The 17,964-nt window shown below is 39.5% G+C and overlaps 1 protein-coding gene across 1 annotated transcript in view; it reads right to left on the reverse strand.

Annotated features, from left to right (window-relative positions):
• Window positions 1-17,964, reverse strand: part of FHIP1A (FHF complex subunit HOOK interacting protein 1A) — a 91,348-nt gene that overhangs the window by 5,077 nt on the left and 68,307 nt on the right. Inside the window, exons 7-10 of the mRNA XM_050896073.1 lie at window positions 10,425-10,592; window positions 6,651-6,730; window positions 4,994-5,181; window positions 3,447-4,487 (exon numbers count right to left, since the gene is read on the reverse strand). Of these exons, the coding sequence (XP_050752030.1) occupies window positions 3,447-4,487; window positions 4,994-5,181; window positions 6,651-6,730; window positions 10,425-10,592 (1,477 nt within the window). The remainder of the gene's footprint in view (window positions 1-3,446; window positions 4,488-4,993; window positions 5,182-6,650; window positions 6,731-10,424; window positions 10,593-17,964) is intronic.

The following is a 17,964-nucleotide window of genomic DNA, read 5'->3' on the forward strand; positions in this document are numbered from 1 at the left end:
CAGGGAGAAAAACCAAACTGTATCTGAACAGACAAAATAGACTTAACAGAGGTGTTAAAAGCTTTCGTGATTAGAAGCACTTTTGCTAGCTAGCCAATCAGTTTACAGTAATGGCATATTTAACATGCATAACTATTCTACTTTACATGTGCCAATAAGGATTTAGCCTAGTACGTTATGGTCTACTGTTCTATTCCCCTTGAAGTTAATCGGAATGGTAACACTAGTTTCAACACAAACAGAATCTGCCCTTTTTACTCTTGTTGTGCCTTGTTTCTACACAAGGCCTGGGCAAAGTAAATTATAGCTAGCTTTCTTGTCTTATCAAACAACTGTGGTGTTCTAAAGAAAATACGAAAATGCTACTCTAAACAAAAATCAAGATCTGTGATAGTTCACATAACAAGAAAAGGCGTTTTCAGTACTGCAAAGTCACACAAAGCAGGGAAGACATTAAAATAGATTTATAAGCAAAATTATTGGCAGACATAGGCTTTATCATATAAATGTCACCAATAAATAATAGCTTTAGTTTGTGTATTCATGCTGCAGGATAACCACTGAAATACAGAAGCATTTACCGTGAAAGTACATAAACTCTTAGCGCTCAAGCTTAAGAAACCTTTGCAAGGCTGAGCATGACTTTAACCAAATACTACATATCATTAGACAATACAGCTGGTGAGATGCTTGAGGCAGTCTGTACAAGTGACCTAATCACAAGGAAAGTCTTAGAAACGTCCCTTGTCCCACACCCAGTCCCACCACACTATTCTGGCTGTGTAAAACCTAGGGAAACCATGCAGAAGGATCCCTGGGTGACACAGTCACAGCACTGCTAACTTTAAATATCCCACCCTAGTCCCCGGCACAAGATGCGTGCCATGGGCATTTCTAGGGTTAAGCAGGTGGCCATAATCCGACCCCATTCCAGCTCCCCTCAGCTAGCAAATGGCTGCCATTCAAGCTACCTGGGCATAGTTTAGCCCAGTTTAATATGCCTGCTGTAAGCCACGGCAGAGGCTAAATCAATTCTGGGCCAGTGCAACAGTAAGGATGAAATTGGAAGTGCCTACATTGCCACTTCACCTAACAGAGCTTCACTAAAGGTTGAAGTCTATCATGTTTTATAGCAACCGTAAGTACAAGCAAGCACACCCTCGAGACTCATCTATCATGGCTAATGCCGGCACAGCTCCACTCACAAGAGGAAAGGTAGGAGGGCCAGTGTTGACAAGGCTTAATGTGGCTCCTACTTTTCAACCACCAGGTCAGCCATCAGAGTGAAGGCTGGTATCACATCCTGCAGGAATCCCCCCTGCCTGGGTACCCAGTGGAGCAGCCCTAAAACCTTTCGTTGAGATACAGTTTCTCCTGTCCCAACATAACCTACTGCTTCCCCTCTCATGTTCATGGAGACATTTTCACAGAGCTCCTGAGGACCACAGCGCAGTGGGAGCTCTACTGTATCAAACGGGATGGCGGGAGCAGGAGTTGAGGTATATCACTGTTTGTCTCCTCCAGGTCAGACCTCAAGGCTGAGTAGTTAAAGCTGAAGCTAGATACTTGTAACAAGTGCTGTATGCCACTGCAAGAGAGGTTACCAAGATGTATTTAAAAATTTCTCACTGGTAGAGTGACTTTTTCCCCCAAGAAATTATTGGAATGAGAATCAGAGGAACTAAGCAGAGTTGGCAAGCCTTGTAAGAAATAGGGTAAACAGATGAGAAGTCAAAAAATTATTCCTTTCCTGACTATGCATCTCTGCAGCCATGAAGTCAAGCACTGATTGGGGGGGGAGCAGAATATAAATTCCTGTTCCTGAACACCACATTCTTTCTTGCTCAGGGGAAAACAGGGATGATATAGTGTTTAATGCTTTTAAATTGGACATAGACACCAATAGGACATTTTCTTCATAGATCCATAGGCCTGAAGAGAGCATCTTTCCACTGCTGACACTTACTGGGTGTGAGAACCTCTGTCTGGGTATTCGATTCTGTAGGGAGAAGCCGCATCCCATGACAGCATCCCAAAACAGTGAAAGCAACCAAAAATCCTTATCACACACATCTACAAACATCATATAGCATTCCAAATTAAATATATTATTATATGTGAAAGACACTGCAATCTCAACATTTCTGAGGTATTGTTATGAGCACCTCCTTACTTGCTGTCGTTAAGATCTCCATTAAAGCAAGGTAAACAGCCTAAGAGTAAAACATGTTGTGGATGGGGAGCAAACAGCAAGGCTTTTTGTGTTTGATTTCCCCCCCCCCCTTTGTTTTCCTCAGTTGTGGGTTTTTTGTGGGCTTGGGGGGGGGGGTGTTGGTTTCGGTGTGGGTTTTTTGGAAAGGAACAAATGAAGGGAGGGACTAGGTGAAGAATGAGAGACGGAGACAACATTTTTGAGCTACATTTGACAGCAGATAATGGGAAACAGAAAGGTTTGAACGTGATTAGCTTCTGGTACAAGGAAGTTGCCACCACAGCAAAAATAGCAAATTGATTGAAAAACAGGCTGAATTTTTCAATTAAGAAAGTGCCAGGCATGCTGGCCACAGCTGACCAGAAAGGGCTGCGTTTCAATGGACATGAATGTTTTCCCCCTCCTTTCAAATGAATGAGAAGCCATCTTACAGAGGTTTTGTTTTGGATGAGGAAACCTAGATACATTATTATTTTTTATTATTTGCATTACTGTGGTATCTAGGAGACCTAATTAAAGATCAGGAGTGCAAGGAGCTGTACAAATACAGCTCAAAAGCCCACTCTAACCTCCGGTAGCACTGTCATTCCCGAATGGCTTGGACAGTCTGCGGAGACCAAGCTTAAATTGCTGCCCGGCACAAGACAGAAAAGCATACCAACAGCGAGGGCAGACCTGACATTGGAGGAACAGGATGCCAGGGCAGAGCATGGAGACAGGCACGTACAGACATGGCACCAGTGCTGCCACCTCGTGCTAAAATGTGAAATAGCAGAGACGAAAAAAATGGCAACGTGATACCACATCCATAGCATCAGAGATGAAAGCCACCAGAAAAACAAATTATTTACCTGGGCTCTGTATATTAGAACAGTTACTCCAATCCCCTTTCAACTGCAAAAGCTTTCTCTAGAATGGTGGAGCTCTCATGTACAAACAGCATAACCCCTGCTCAAGATTTTAAACAATTACCAAAAAAAAAGCAGCCAAAAAAACCCCTGAGCAACCACCATTTGCTGTCACCACATCGATTGCTCTGCTCTACTTTCACGTTGGATCTCTCACTCTCCTTGGAATGGTCTCAGCTATTTGGGCTATACCCTCTTTAGTGCCAGGGGTGTCCCTTGCTCTATGCTCGTGCGGTGTGCCACACAGTGTGATCTCATTTGGCCACCTTTAATCACCATGCCTTCCTGTATTTGTTATTTGTTATGTAATTAACAGGACATTCCACCTGTAAAAGGAGCACTCTGGCTTCTCGCAGCATGCTTGGGAGAGACATCCTCCTTTGGTCCAAAGGGAGACGACATGCTCTCTGCAGAAGGGGTGTCTGCTGAGAAATTCTCAAAGTCCTCCTCCTCTTCTGCAGGAGAGACAGGGTCAGGAATATCCAACTTCTGCTCCTCCAAGCTTGCACTGTTTGGATCCAGTTCCTTAATAATTTTGTCGTACTGTGCAATGAAATCCTCACCATCTGTGCTCAGCAGTCTCACACTTAAGTTACGATCTGCCTCCTGAGGAGAAAGCTTCAGCTCTGAGTCTGGCTGTGGATCAATCTCAATCATTTTCTGGTTTATTTGTTCTTTCATTACACCTTGAGTCAAGCTTGAATTTCTCTTACTGTGCTCATCCAAGTCCATTTCCAGCTGGCTCTTTGCACAAGGCCCATTGACTACAGTCTGGCTTTGGACTTCATGTTCTCTGGCTGCATTTAAAGTTTTCTCCTTGGAGTTGTGATCATCTGGAGTATCCTTCTGGGCACATAACCTGTAAACCATAACATCATCCTGAAAGTCTGATTCCTCTATGTAAGATCCTTTGATGAGCATGATGGCATTTTTTTTCATTTCTTGAATGTGTTTTGGTGGCTCTGCAGGCAGCTGCATCTCTGTGCTTCCCATATCATCATATGGTTGTGGTGAGCTCACATCAGAACCAGGAGAAATCCCTGTGTCATAGCTATCATCCCATTCTAGCTCCAACTGCATCTTCTCACTGAATGGAGTTACTTGAGAGGAGCTACACATGCTAGGCGCCCTTTGCTGGAGCCAAAACATGGGGTGTTCAACATCTGTACTGTTCTCCTCAGCAAGCGTTTGGATAAAGGTGTCTGGATCAGGGTTTACTCCATCATATAAGGCAGACCAAACCTTACAATCTTTCAGGCACTGGAGGATGGCTTCTTGAGCTTCCCCCAGGTACTGCAAGTAGCTGATGTCCACAGTTCTTCCATATTCCACAATGCAAGTAGATTCAGAAGAACGTCTACCAGAATCTGAAAGTAAAGAAGATTACTCATACAGTGAGTAATACACCAGAAATTCTCTAGCAAGGCATCCACTAAGACATGGCAGGTAGAGTCTTTAGCCCCAACCATCCAATAAGGCAGGAAGATCAAAGCATAAAGATTAAGAGATTTGCTGATAAGCATACATGACTTGTTCTTATTGCCAAGACAGAGCTGTAACTCAAGATTTCTGAGAGACCAGCCCGCATTCAAACCTTAAACCAACAGCGACCACTCTGAAGCAGCAAGAATTGCTGTCATGTATCTGTACATTATTTTCATGAATGCATATTCAAGTTGGATAGCTGTTAAAATAAGATTTCAATAGACCTGGACACATGGAAGGAATTAAATAAGCTTTCCAGTCCAGGCTCACCCAGTTTATTGTTGCCCACCACATTTCCTCCCTCTCTCATCCTTCCCCACCTCCTCCCACGAGCTGCTACCAAATCAAACTCAGTTCATGATCTGGTCTTCCCCTGAGCACCAATTACCTTTAGTTTGTACTGCTTTTGTCCATAGAATATAATCTTTTCCTTGGCTTTCAAGTGTCAAGGTGATCGCAGTGGAGCAGCAGACTGGTGTCAGGGCCAGCAGTTTTGCAGCAGATACAGAGTAACAGTCTCTCTCTTTCACAGCCCACCGCTGGCTCAACATCATGTGGTTACATGGGATCAGATACCTGAAACAGCAGTGTCTAGCATTACTTCATTGTCCTTTCACATTAGAGAAAGCAACAACATACAAAATTCCCTTCCCATCTTCTTGCCCTCTCCAAATTAAAAGAAACAGTAATACCAATAATCCTGACAGTGATCCATATTCTAAACCTCTCAAGAGCATGAAACCCTGACTCTTTATATTGTGAAGCTACGGTTTGATGAGGAACTGTCAAGACGAGTAGAGATAGGAGATCAGTTGCATCAGAACAGGGAAGTGAACAATCCTTTGCTGGTCAGAGCAAACTTGCTGTAAGAAGGGATGGAGGAAGTGTGGAATGTGCAGATGTCAAAGGCCAGCAGGGTGGTTTGGTCCCACTATGAATGAGTTCTGTCTCAGAATACTTAATTTATTTGTTTTCCTGGGAAATCCAGAGAGAACCAGTTTACAGGCCAGGCAAGCAGCCAGCAAAAAGGAGGGAAGGGTCATCAAGGTGTTTTACTGCAGAAGATCAAGACTGAGCTCTCAGGCAGAAGAGGGAATAAGCTATGGGGAGTAAAAGGAATAGAGGAAGCACAGTCTCATGTTGAACTCCTTCAGAGCACTTTTGATCAACTTCTTAAGAGCACTTTATTAAGAGCCTCACTGTTAACTGGACTGATGTTTTGCCATTTAAAATGCAAACAAATTCTAAAGGAGTCCCTAAATAAATGAAAAGAAGATTAAATACAGCACTCTATTGCTGTTAGAGTGGCGACATACTTGAGTTCACAGAGGTCCTAACAGCATTCCCAGGCACAACAGCCAGAGCTATAGGGAATTTCACCTTATTGCCTGTGGGTGGAGGGACAGGCAGTATCTGAAATGTTCATGTGATCTACAGTGCTAAAAGCCCAATTTAGTTACACCAATATTTCCAAATAAATAATCAATTCTTATCTAATACACACACCAAAATTATAAGTGAGTATTCTGAAGCAATGCACAGACCCATCAGTTAAAAGCAAAAATAATCAATGCATTTAGTACATTACAGTCTACCTACAACAGTTAAGGAACCTGAAGTCTTCTCGGTGAGAGAGGAATCAAAGAGGTGGAAAACAACAAGAAAGAAGGTGGAAGCTGCAAATAAGTATATAGCTCTGTATCACAGTGTATAATACACTAGAGAAAACATGCAGGAGAGAAGAATTATACATGTAGAAGCAGGGAATAAGCAGTTCGGAGGTGATAAATATATTCTTAGCTTCTCTTCTCTCACTTTTATAGAAATAAATCACAAGAAAAATCTCTTGCTCCTGAAGATCACAGGATGTAAATCACACTTCTTCAGCTCTGGTAGACTTTTGTCAGGATCATAAATATTCTTATCTCTGTAGTTGCTTGGATTTCTGCTGTCTTGGAGAACTCTCATCCAGCTCTGCATCCATAGGCAGAGACTGTATGTCCCAGAATTAGGATGAAGAGTGGAAATAGGAGTTTGGGCTTTACCTTAAAACTAGCTGTAACATCACATCTTCACAATGCAAGCCAACGAGCGTTCTGAACAATGCCAAGGAGACCACACAGAGCTGGAAAATGATAAACGTTGTCAGTTTTTGATCTGGAAATTGTACCTCTCCAATCTTCCCTGGATACTACATACTACATTACAAAATGTCTCGGCCAGAACACCATGCCTTATAAGACACTGTTAGTATGATATTTCATTTTGTCAGCCCCCCATGGGATTTTTTTTTTTTTAAAGTTGTCTAGAGCTATACACATAACATGTTACATTTTAACAAAATACAAACCAGAATTTTCCTTCAAATAAGCTATTAAAAAAGGCAGTAATTTAGCAGTCTTTAATGTTATTCAAATTTATTAATTTAATTTAACTCAGCATGAATTGAACCCTCTAACTTCCAAGATAGCATGCTGGTTTTTACCTCTGACATAGAATTTGAACCAACTAAATGTCTTTTCTGAAAGAAAAGTTATAAACCACCTCAAGTTTCTGTTGTTTAAGGAATGCTTAGTGTTCTGCACATTAAGAAGCTGAATGCTTCTATAAATATAGCTTAATGTACTGACATAGACCAGGACTAAACAAGTCATTTTTGTCAGAATCTACTCCATATAGAGTGTTCACAATCCCTCCATTACAGGTCACTTGAACAGCTGGGAACTATGGCAAGGCATGATAATCCTTTCTGTGAGACCATGAGAAAGGAAAGAAAAATAGGATTCCTCATTGGAATTGCATGCATGCCTTTTTGGCAAAGGTCTGATCAAGTACACCCATAACTAGGTATTTCAGTAGTCACACTCAGCAGAGACAAAAATCATACCTATTTGTGACAGGCACCCCACTTTCACACTGGCTTTAGGACAGACTAGAAACATGGGATTCTACAGGCTTTTTTGGTCACTAATTAGACATACACCACTTTCAAAGCTATCGTACAGTACATTTCTACCTGCCAAACGCTTGCTAGACTGCAGTTGTGTCCAAAATGGTAGAAGCATGAGCTGTAAGCTTTCCCTGGCTTTCACAGACCGCAGCGCCATTATCTCTCTGCCTCTTAATGAATATTTCCTTGGGCACATTCTCCTGTGCTGCTCTCTCGTGGAAACAGTATCTCACAGCTGGCTTAGACTCCAGGACCAGGCTGACTCTTGTGAGAATTACTTAGCATAAGTTGACCCTTTCCTAAAGTTTCAAGTTGTCTCCCTATATTATGTAAACTCAGATAATTAATATATGAAATTAATTGCACTTTTCAGTAGCTAACAAAAGAAACAGATTAGGACAAAACAAGGAAACAGCTACAGATATTTCTCTACCTCATTGTTTCAGTCCCTGAACATCCTTTGTCATTCATTCAGGATTAAATCCAGTATCCTGCCTGGGCATGGCTTCTCTTCCACACTATGGAATTTTCTTCTCTTCTCTACAGTCACTTCCCTTACTCCCACTGTTAAAATGCTCTGTTCTAGCTCTGCAACAGCACATTGCTATGTTCCTCTCTCCAGCCCGCGCTTTCTCAAGAACGTCAACTTAAAGACTCTTTGTTTCACCATTTCCAGTTCTCTCTTTCAGATGAGTGACTCAGCTCCCCTACAATACGATTGGCTGTTCATGGTGACCGAGACCAGATGAATGCACAAATTTCTTGAAAAAAATATATACATATATGTATTTTCCCTTACTTGGTAGGTATCTCTGAAACAGTTAAATAGCAAAGTTTAAGTGAACCTCACTTGATAGCCTCTGAAAAGTAAAAGTTTCTTTGACTGCTTTCCCTAGTTTGGTCATTGAACTAACACCCACAGAAGAACAAAAATAAAGGGAATAAGCAGAGAGAAGAGAAACAGGGAATGCTCATGTACTGGCCTGCTATGAGGCAAAGCAGAGCTCAAACTTGTAGCCCTGCCACCACTGTCCGCTGCTTGTACTAGGAGTGAACAGTTAGTCCAAGACCTCATGTCTATAGAAATAGATGGAGAAAGTAAAAGGGCAAGAGAGGAAGAAATAACCAGAACTGGAGTTCTTAATAGGAATGCAGGGGTAGAGTTGAAGAGCTTCACAACAAGCTTTTGGAAGAAGCCAGATCCTTGCACGAAAGGTGTGTTTTAGCTGGGGGACATGGGGGAAAAACAGGAAATCTCATTTCTTCTGTGAAATCTACTGAGAGCCAACTCTAACTTTTCTTCATACTGTGAAAGTTCAAAAAAAACTGCTACAGACTTAAATTTTCCTGTATTTAAGAAATTTCAGTTTATAGGGAAACATTACTCATTTGTCTTTGCAACCACATTGCAAATCAAGAATCATCTGAACAAATAAAACTAGTCTATTTCTGTATTTTGTAAAAAGAAAAGATTTAAAATACACTCAGGAGACAAAGATGATACTATTTTTACAAGTCCTTTTGGCCACCTGTCTGTACGTGAGTTTAACCCTGTGAATTATTAATAAGTATTTTCATCAATAATAACGTACACAGCTGTTGTGCTATGGAAACACACAGAAGGCTGCAGTTCTGGCTTTTGCACTTGGCCAAGCTATACTGCAGAAAACTCATTTAGCATCACAGAACCATTTTGGCTGAGATCCTGAGTTGCTCAGGGCTGCAGAATTCTTTACAATTCCCATCTCGTTTGCCTATGGAACAGTAATTAATGATTAGCAGAGACAACAGCATTTGCATTTTTGTCGACAGAAGCTGTTTCAGTTTTCAGAGTTAATCCATCTTAGAGATGCAGTAACAGCAGCATATATCCGTATTTGCATGCACTCACATTTCAAAACAAATTTCAGATGAAGCTACTGTCCCGAATACACAAATTTAATGCACATGCTGGTGTTCTGGCTTCTCTTGTACCTGCACTGAAACATTATTCTTTATTTCATCCATGAAGCTGTGCATCACACAAGATTCAGCCAAGACCGCGAGCCAAGCAAGGCTCAGAAGGGTAGTCCAGTGCAACGCGTAATCATTTTCTCTGCCAGAAGATCCAACTGTTAGCAAAGGTAACCACTATCTCTGTCAGCTAGCTCTCCAGCCACTGTTGTGCATTGTGCCTAGGCTGAGAAGGGGGTCAGTGCAAATTTGTGATAAACCTTACTACACAGGGGAGTGAAGGCAAAGAAAAGGAAGCAGCAATCTGATCACTTGAGCAAGAAAGCGCCTTCTTTTAGTCAAAGAAGAAAGCAGGCAACATCACAGTTAAGTAAACATGCTACAGTAATACAGACTTGATTCCTGAGAAATATATTGGCAATACTGCAATTCACAACTTGGATCAATTTGGAGACATCCTTATAGGGCTCCCATCATCTCCCAGAAGGACTACTTGAAAATGCTTGTTGCTTGGCAAAACTCCAAAGATCAAAAATATTCCTTACCACAAGTATATTTGTAAGTCCCAGGGTGAGTTATCTATGGCAGCACTAATTCAGTAGTACTCAGAATAAAAATGCTTCCAAATTTACCTTTAATCTTCTAACAGAATCCAGACTTCCAGAAGCCCTCACCTCCCTCTGTCCCACTTCCTGTATGTGTGAAACCACCTCACACATTTATCAACTTAGTATAGTGGTAGCTAAACGTCATCACACACACACACAAAAATTGAGGGGGTGGAGAAATCACACATTTGGGTGGGGTGAGAAAATTCCTAGTTAAACAGATACCCACTGAATATATGGAATCTTCCATTTAAATATTTAAACTACATCCATGCTGAGTACCTGAACTTCCTTCCTGCTTGTCTTACCCGGAATGGTGTGTTGATTCGGCTAGTAAGCGTATCTAGGATATGCACATTCTCATGTCGGTGCAGCAAAATAAAACGGAGGAAAATCTTGAGGAGGGCTGGCTCTGAAACACTACGCAAAAAGAGATCCAGGTATGCAGTAGTAGTCATCACTTCTTCCACAGTCACCTACAAGCAAAAATAATGTAAATGCAAACATACTGCACACACAAAATATCCATCCATCCTCTGCAACTGTATACCTGGCAAACACTCTAAGCTCTCCATACATAACACTGCCACAAAAACATTGAGGTCTTTGCTTTTAAATTTGCAAAGAGCATGCTTCTGAATGACTCAAAAGCATTTTGAACCCATTTCTTATCTTACTTGCTTCCCCAGGGAAAAAAACCCTCCCCCAAACTGACACCCTAAATCTCACACATACTGAAATACAAAGAGCCAAATCATGCTAGAAGCTCCCCACCACCTTTCTGCCCACATCAGCTCTTTTGCATCACACTTCCATCATCCTTCAGAAGTATTTTCAGATGTTGTGAATACCTGCATCTACCACTTTATTAAAAATAAATGTCAGAGCACAATCAAAGCACAGTACAAACTCATGGTTCTAGAGCTTTAAAGAAAAAAATCCCCATAGCTATCCAGAATTTTGCTACAATTTTCCTTCTTTTTATTTTCCCATAGCACAATTCCTCATCTTACTCAATTTTTAAAAGGAGTAGGTATATACATACATATACACACAAACCAAAATCCAAAAATCTTCGCTACTGACTATTTGTATATCAAAACACAATTCAAATATCCATGCGACATTTGCATACCATAACCCACACTGCTCTACTTATTGCAATCCTTTGGAGCTTATCTATTCACAGTATACACTGGCAAAGCACAGAAAATTCCAAAGGCCACCTCTGCACCACGTACTGCTGTTGCAAAGTCAGCTTTTTAAAAAATAGTTGCCGAGGAACCTAATAAGCTTAAGTGCACAAAGATAAACCCTTAAATACAAGAATCTGCCTATATGAAAGGAAGTATTAAACATCTTTTGTTTACCAAACTTAGCTGGATAAATGAAAAGACTGATTTTATTAAAAAAAAAGAATCAAAGCTGTCACTTAAGTGCTAAGAGGATTTAGAAAATACTCAGAAGGGCAACGTTTACGTAACATGCTGTAAATATTAAAATCCCTGTTCCATTATGCTGCATGTTAGTCATGTACACAGTAATGTCATGCTGCAAACGTTCTCTTTAAAGCATTTAAGATCACAAGCTCCTTCTGGCTGGTTACACAGAACATAGGAATGCTGTATGCAGCCTGCAGACCTTATGGAGAGGGGGCACCAATGAGGAGAGCAGAGAGAAGCTCTAAAGTTAAGGTCATTGATTCACTCTCATTCTGAGGCTTTATTCTAATACTTAGCTACACCATCCTTAATACAGTGGGCTACTAGCTCATTTTGGCATTAGAAACAAAGCACCAGTGGAGTAGCAACAGTCGAATTTTTCACTAGGATGGGAAAATAAGTTCACCTTCTTGGCTTATTGCAGTAAGGTTGGTCAAAATCAAGCATTAAAATGTAACAGTGAAAGGAAAGGAATGAGGCACACTTTCACAGGATCTGTGTACTTTGTGAGGCTAAGCAACAGCTAGACATATTTTCTAGATCTGTAGTTGTATGTTCAATGCTACCAAAACCAGAAATGAGAATACAGTTCTTTCACAAAACAGTATCTATTAACATATACGCCAACTCAGAATACAGTTTATTTATTCATTCCTCCTCCTTCCTCCACAAGCATCAAGTGGAAAAAAAAAAAAAAGTTACTAGGTTAAGCACCCCAAAGTTACAAATTGCCAGAATTAGCACTGTGGCTACAGCCCTAACTCAAATTCTGTATTACTGTAAATATGACAAAACAAACGTGCTTATGCACATACACACACTTTTCCATAGGATTACTGCCACATTTCAACCACCAAAAAACCTGCTCAGGAAATGAGCCAGGGTTGTGAGACAAAGGAAATTGTTTCTGGTTGGAGCTGAGATTCTTCTTCTTTTTGCAATAGCCAAAAGGTGTGGGGACTTGTGGGGTAAAAAAGAATGGCTTTCTGATGAAAGCTGTTGACTGTTGCCCTGAGAACTGGCTTTTTTGTTTTGTTTTTTTATAGCAGCAAGCTGTAAAAAGCAAAGCCCAAGAAATCCATCATGTGACATCATTATGACAGCACACAGTTCATCGAAGAGTTTAAACCCTCTTCCAAGGAAAGGCCAGACAGAAGTAATACATCGTTACGTCTTTGTGTCACTTCTTCCTTTATGGGAATAGGAAGCATGTTCTTGGCCTGCAGGTTTCACAGATGTTTGCTGACAGCAGAGGAATGGGCCTATGTGTGTGTATAAAATACCAAAGCTGTAAATGAAAGCAAGAAAAGCCAGCAGATTCACAAGGGCAGTGGCCTTTTTCTGAAACTGATGCTCTTTGGACAACTCATCCTAAATTTGTATCAGTGAGAGAAACCCATATGCTTTTCAGAGTGCATATCATGAATGAAACAAAGAGCAGAAGAAAGCCAGCTAGAGACTACTTTAGAAAAGAAATGCTCAATTCTGAGAGCATCTTCAGTGCTCCTAACAGCTTGGGGACTAGACAAAAAAAGAAATCATGTTTACCGTAGCCAACACTTCACTGATACCACTGAATAGAGCTAGAAGAACCAACCAATGATTAATGAAGCCCAAATAGTTCACGAAGGAGTTAGTTACAACCTTGCTAAATCTTAATTGTTTGAATTGAGGTTTTTTGTGCTGGGTGCCACATTACACTTAATTTTTAGTTCTTCTTGGGAAAGAAGTTGCTGAATCTGCTTAACCATTTTCTGAGAAAGAGGGAAGGAGACTAAGTTTTGTCAAGATTTAAATGGATTTGTAAGAATTTTTGTTCATTTTTCAATGAAAAACACACTACCTTATCCATAACACTCCTTCAAACTTTCGCAATAAACGAAGCTAGAATCTATTTCACAGCTCACTGTGCAACACTCAAAGCAGGCAAGTTAATGCTGTACAAGCGATTTTAATGCTGTCATGTTCTAGAAGTTCCAGTGCTCTCTCATGCACGCCTTTGTGTGCAACTTGTCCATACAAACAGCACAGAGACCATCCTTCTGCTTCCTCATAAGAGTAAATCAAACAAAAATATTGCTTTTCGGCATTTGAAATGAAAGACACGTATGCAGCTTAGGAAAAAGATCAATTAACTTGGCAAGCAGACATCTGCTTTTACAATTATACCTTATTTTGCCACCTTGCATTCTGAGTTTGCTTCTCCCTTTTACCATATCTGATGGTAAATGTAACTTCTGAAGATTTGAGGCACCTAGAGAAGTATTCAAAAAGGCTAATTTTAGCTCCATGAGGCTAATTTTCCTTTTACTCAGCGGGATACATTAGCCTGCTCTGAACGACCCTCTAGAGAACTCACTTTTTTGCAATTAACTAGAGAAGGACATTGGAGAAATCAGTTACACTATGCAAAACCCAGCCTTGACAAAAACCCTTTTAACTCTGTATACCTTTTCTACAGATCGCATTACACATAATACATTGAGTGTTGAAACTGAGACTCATTCAATTTGTGCAGTTATTATTGAAAATCTATGTTTTCTAAGATACTAAAGCCATGCTATTAAGCTTCATTCAGACTACTTGCTGGTTGTCTCTTCTTAAACTAATGCCTCGTGAGACAGATTTGGGGAAAGTAGGGAAATCCTTTTGAATAAATTCAAATCGGTACTTAGGTAAACAACAAAAGAACAAATGTTCCCAGAGAACAAAATATTTACTACCTATGTCAAGCATGTCCACTACAGTCAAATCCTGAGGCAGCTTACAAAAACTTCATATCATTGTAAACATTGATTACAGTATAATTTGTCCAAGTAAGATTTTAGCTAGCCCTCAGAATTTAACCTCTTTGAAAGGATGATAAAAAACAAGCCAAAACTTACACACATCCACAAATCTGATATTTAATTTGAAAATTCTTCACCTCTGATAATTCAAGTATCAAGAAAAATACCATAACAAAGGTAGATGAATAAAATTAAGACACGGTAGTTTTCTAGAAAACTCCTTTGTTAAGTAAGCACATTTCAAGCTATGTTTTTGATAAAGATATTTCAGCAATATTAAAATCCACCACTGCCACAACAGCAAAAATAAAAACCCACCAGCAGCATTCCTTGCATTAGATCCTTTCTACTAATGGTAAAGACCAGGGATATCTCTGCTCCTAAGATAAAACTGTAGGATTAAAAATGAAAAACAAGAAAAATCCATATCCATTGCATTAATCAGACCAGTATTCTACCATTTTTATTTTCATTATCCACAGTTGTAACAATTAAAAGTTGCTGGAATTTTTTTTTCAATATACCTATAAATTTAAAGTGTCAATCTAAAGATACCATTTAAAAAACTCATCCACATTTTTTTCCATACAACAATCAGTTGTTACAGATATTTTTTAAGATGTAATCTGCTACAAAAGGGACTACCTGAGAGTCTTCATAGCCAGACAGATATTTGATTAGAGATTATTGAAAAGAGAAAGCCACTTTTAGCCTGTAATACCCTTCTCTAATTATGTAATAATTTTTAGCAAATCTTTTCTCGCCTCCTCTGATGACTGATTAGATGGTGAGGCAGAGCACTGCAAAGAGATCTAGCTTTTACAAGTCACTGTGCCAAGTAACAGCAAAGAGCCAGAAATTACTGTCATTGCGAGTTCAGTTTAATATATTACACTCACTGTGTTAGACCAATTGCACTGATTCTTTATTACTGGCTATTTTCCCTTGGGATCCACACAATATATTTTCTAATTTACAGCTTCATGCCCTCTTACAGGAATATGGCTATCATGATTCCTCCTTTCCTTCACATTTCCCTTCCTACAAGGATTTCATATTGCCCATGAAGAGACTATGAATGTTCTTATTAGATCTTATCCTCTAGATCCATGATCAGTTTAAACCTGAATAAGCCCACCTAACTGATAAAAAAAAAAAAAAAAATCCAACCATTCCCAGTCTCTTCTCCTTTCCATTCATTTTCAACTTCTTGCCCCCTGCTTATACTGGCAGAAGGGTTCATGCTTCACTTCACCACAGAGCGAATTGGCTCAGGAAATTGATTGAGGTTAAAACTATCCAGGAAATAAAGGTGAGTTTTAACCTCAATCAGTTTCCCATATGAACAGTTGTCTGGCAAAAGAGAGGGGGGACAAGCAGGATCAGGGACAGAGGAAGTTTGCACACTGGGGGAACCAGAAAACCAGAACTGCTTCAACTTCCTTCAGCTGACATTTATAAACTGCTCCAGTTTATACCAGGTTAAAATTCAACTCAACTGCAGTGTTTGATGCAAAAAGTGAAAGGCACCTTTAACATATATCCACTTCATAGCCAGTAAAATTAAGTTTTGTAGCTATTAATGGGCTTCTGCAAAGTATAAGACTATTCAAAGTTTTCCAGTAACACTTGGTATACACCTTTTTACAGCAGCTGTCCAAATGCTTTTCAGTAAGGTGAAAGACGGTATTATTTCTAAATGGGAACCGACAGTCTTGTAGGATATTTATAAAGATGCTCCTTCTAATCTGTACAGTATAATTTACAGGTCATTTCCCCCTAGCTGAGCTGTGTAATCATCAAGCAACTATTATTGAATTATCACAGTAGCATATCGTGTTAGAGGTTTTCGTTTAGATGGGTTAGTGCGCAGTAGAATGGAGGTCCATTTGACAGAGCTTATTTGACAGGACCATGCCAGCGCTTCCGCAGAGCAGTTCTGTTCACTTGGCCAACAGCAACATTTTACACTAAAAAGCTGGTACAATTTTCCATTATTCAGATTAAAACAAGCCTTCCAAGTAGAAAAATAATTATTTCATACTTAGCAATTAAATGCCATGTAGTAAAGCAGTAAATGCTAAGACATTAAAAATTTGCTTTTATCCTGTAATTTGTCAAATTTTTAGCACTATCTTCAATAAATTGAAATAACACAAATTACATAAACACTCAATGTTCCCAAATAGCTATCTTTGTCACCCAAATTCTCTGAATGCCAAAGTAAAATTAAATCATATGCACTTACAGTAAAGAGGTGTATATAACCAATCTGAGTTGTATCAAAGATAGCATAATATTTATATACCCCACAGTGTGGCCCCTAATTATCTAGCACATGGTTTTGATTGCAAAATGTATACATATTAAAAGACCTTCTGAAAAGGATTTCACTCAGATTTCTACAATAGTGCTGCAACTACCTAAAAGAATAAGGTAAATAAGCACTTTCTACTACCAAATATATAAAGACTAAAACAAGGCAATAGGGCCTCTAGCAGAACCAGTAAAACAGACTTTGATAGGGTTATTCTGGATTCACTCTGGGATTTCAATTAGGTTTTAACTGAAGGGAAAATTAGTCTTATTTGATTACTTGGGCCCTTGTACAATTTGGCCCCAGAAGACCTTATTTTTTTTTTGATAGAGCTCCAAAATGTTAGTCTTTAAAGTGAAGCAAGAAATAGCCAATGAAATATATCACAGCAATTTAATGGTATGGCTCTGTGCCTGAGCAGAATTATACCTTCTCACAAGTATTTTTTTTTCCTAAGCACCAAAACCTAGGGAAGAACATACAGAACTGCGTAATTTCAAGTTGTAACTGAAATGCCATCAAAAAATACCAGTCTTAAATTAAGAATAGATTCTGCCACATAGTCTTAATTTTCTTAAATCCCAGACACTTACACCAGAAAGAATAAAAGATGGTTTGGGCAAAAATTTAAATCATGGACTGTTATCACAAAAAGAAAACTACCAAATTAACCTTTTCTTTAGCTCTGTATCTTTACAGACCAAATATTTTATTCCTTGTGTTTTTAACTGAATTTGTACAGAAATAAAGAATGTGACCTTGCACAAAGACACATCCCCCCGAACAATGTCATTGAATCACTTTTTTCGATGTCTCAAGAAACTCAAATGTCAGAAGTAAGGGAGGTAACTCTTTTGTAAAAAGTACAATAAAATCCAGACAACAAAAGGACAAGACAGGGCTGTCCAGCACAGCAGTTAATGCATATCCTTAGCTACATAATACAAATCTGGGCTCTGTCTACCCATTCAGCAATGTGCAGCTTCTGAGATACGAACATATTTGTCAATCGCTCATTACACGTGTAGGTGGGATAAACCACACAAAGCGACAAGACTAGTACAGACCAGGTATAAATTAGGCTACAAGAACATGCTATATTTAGGATACTTATCTTTGAGAAATGAAGTAGTGGAGTCATAAACTTGAGAATGTTTGGGTTATTTAAGCACATTGCAGTTAATCTGCTACATAAATAACCTTCACAGAGCTCACTGTGACAAACAGGTTATTTCAAGCTAGCTAGCTAGCCCAATCAATTTGAAACTTCCTTAACTGGAAAAAAACTGAACTAGTGAAC

This window comes from Gymnogyps californianus, chromosome 4 (genome assembly GCF_018139145.2).
Source record: "Gymnogyps californianus isolate 813 chromosome 4, ASM1813914v2, whole genome shotgun sequence".
Classification (NCBI taxonomy): Eukaryota; Metazoa; Chordata; class Aves; order Accipitriformes; family Cathartidae; genus Gymnogyps; species Gymnogyps californianus.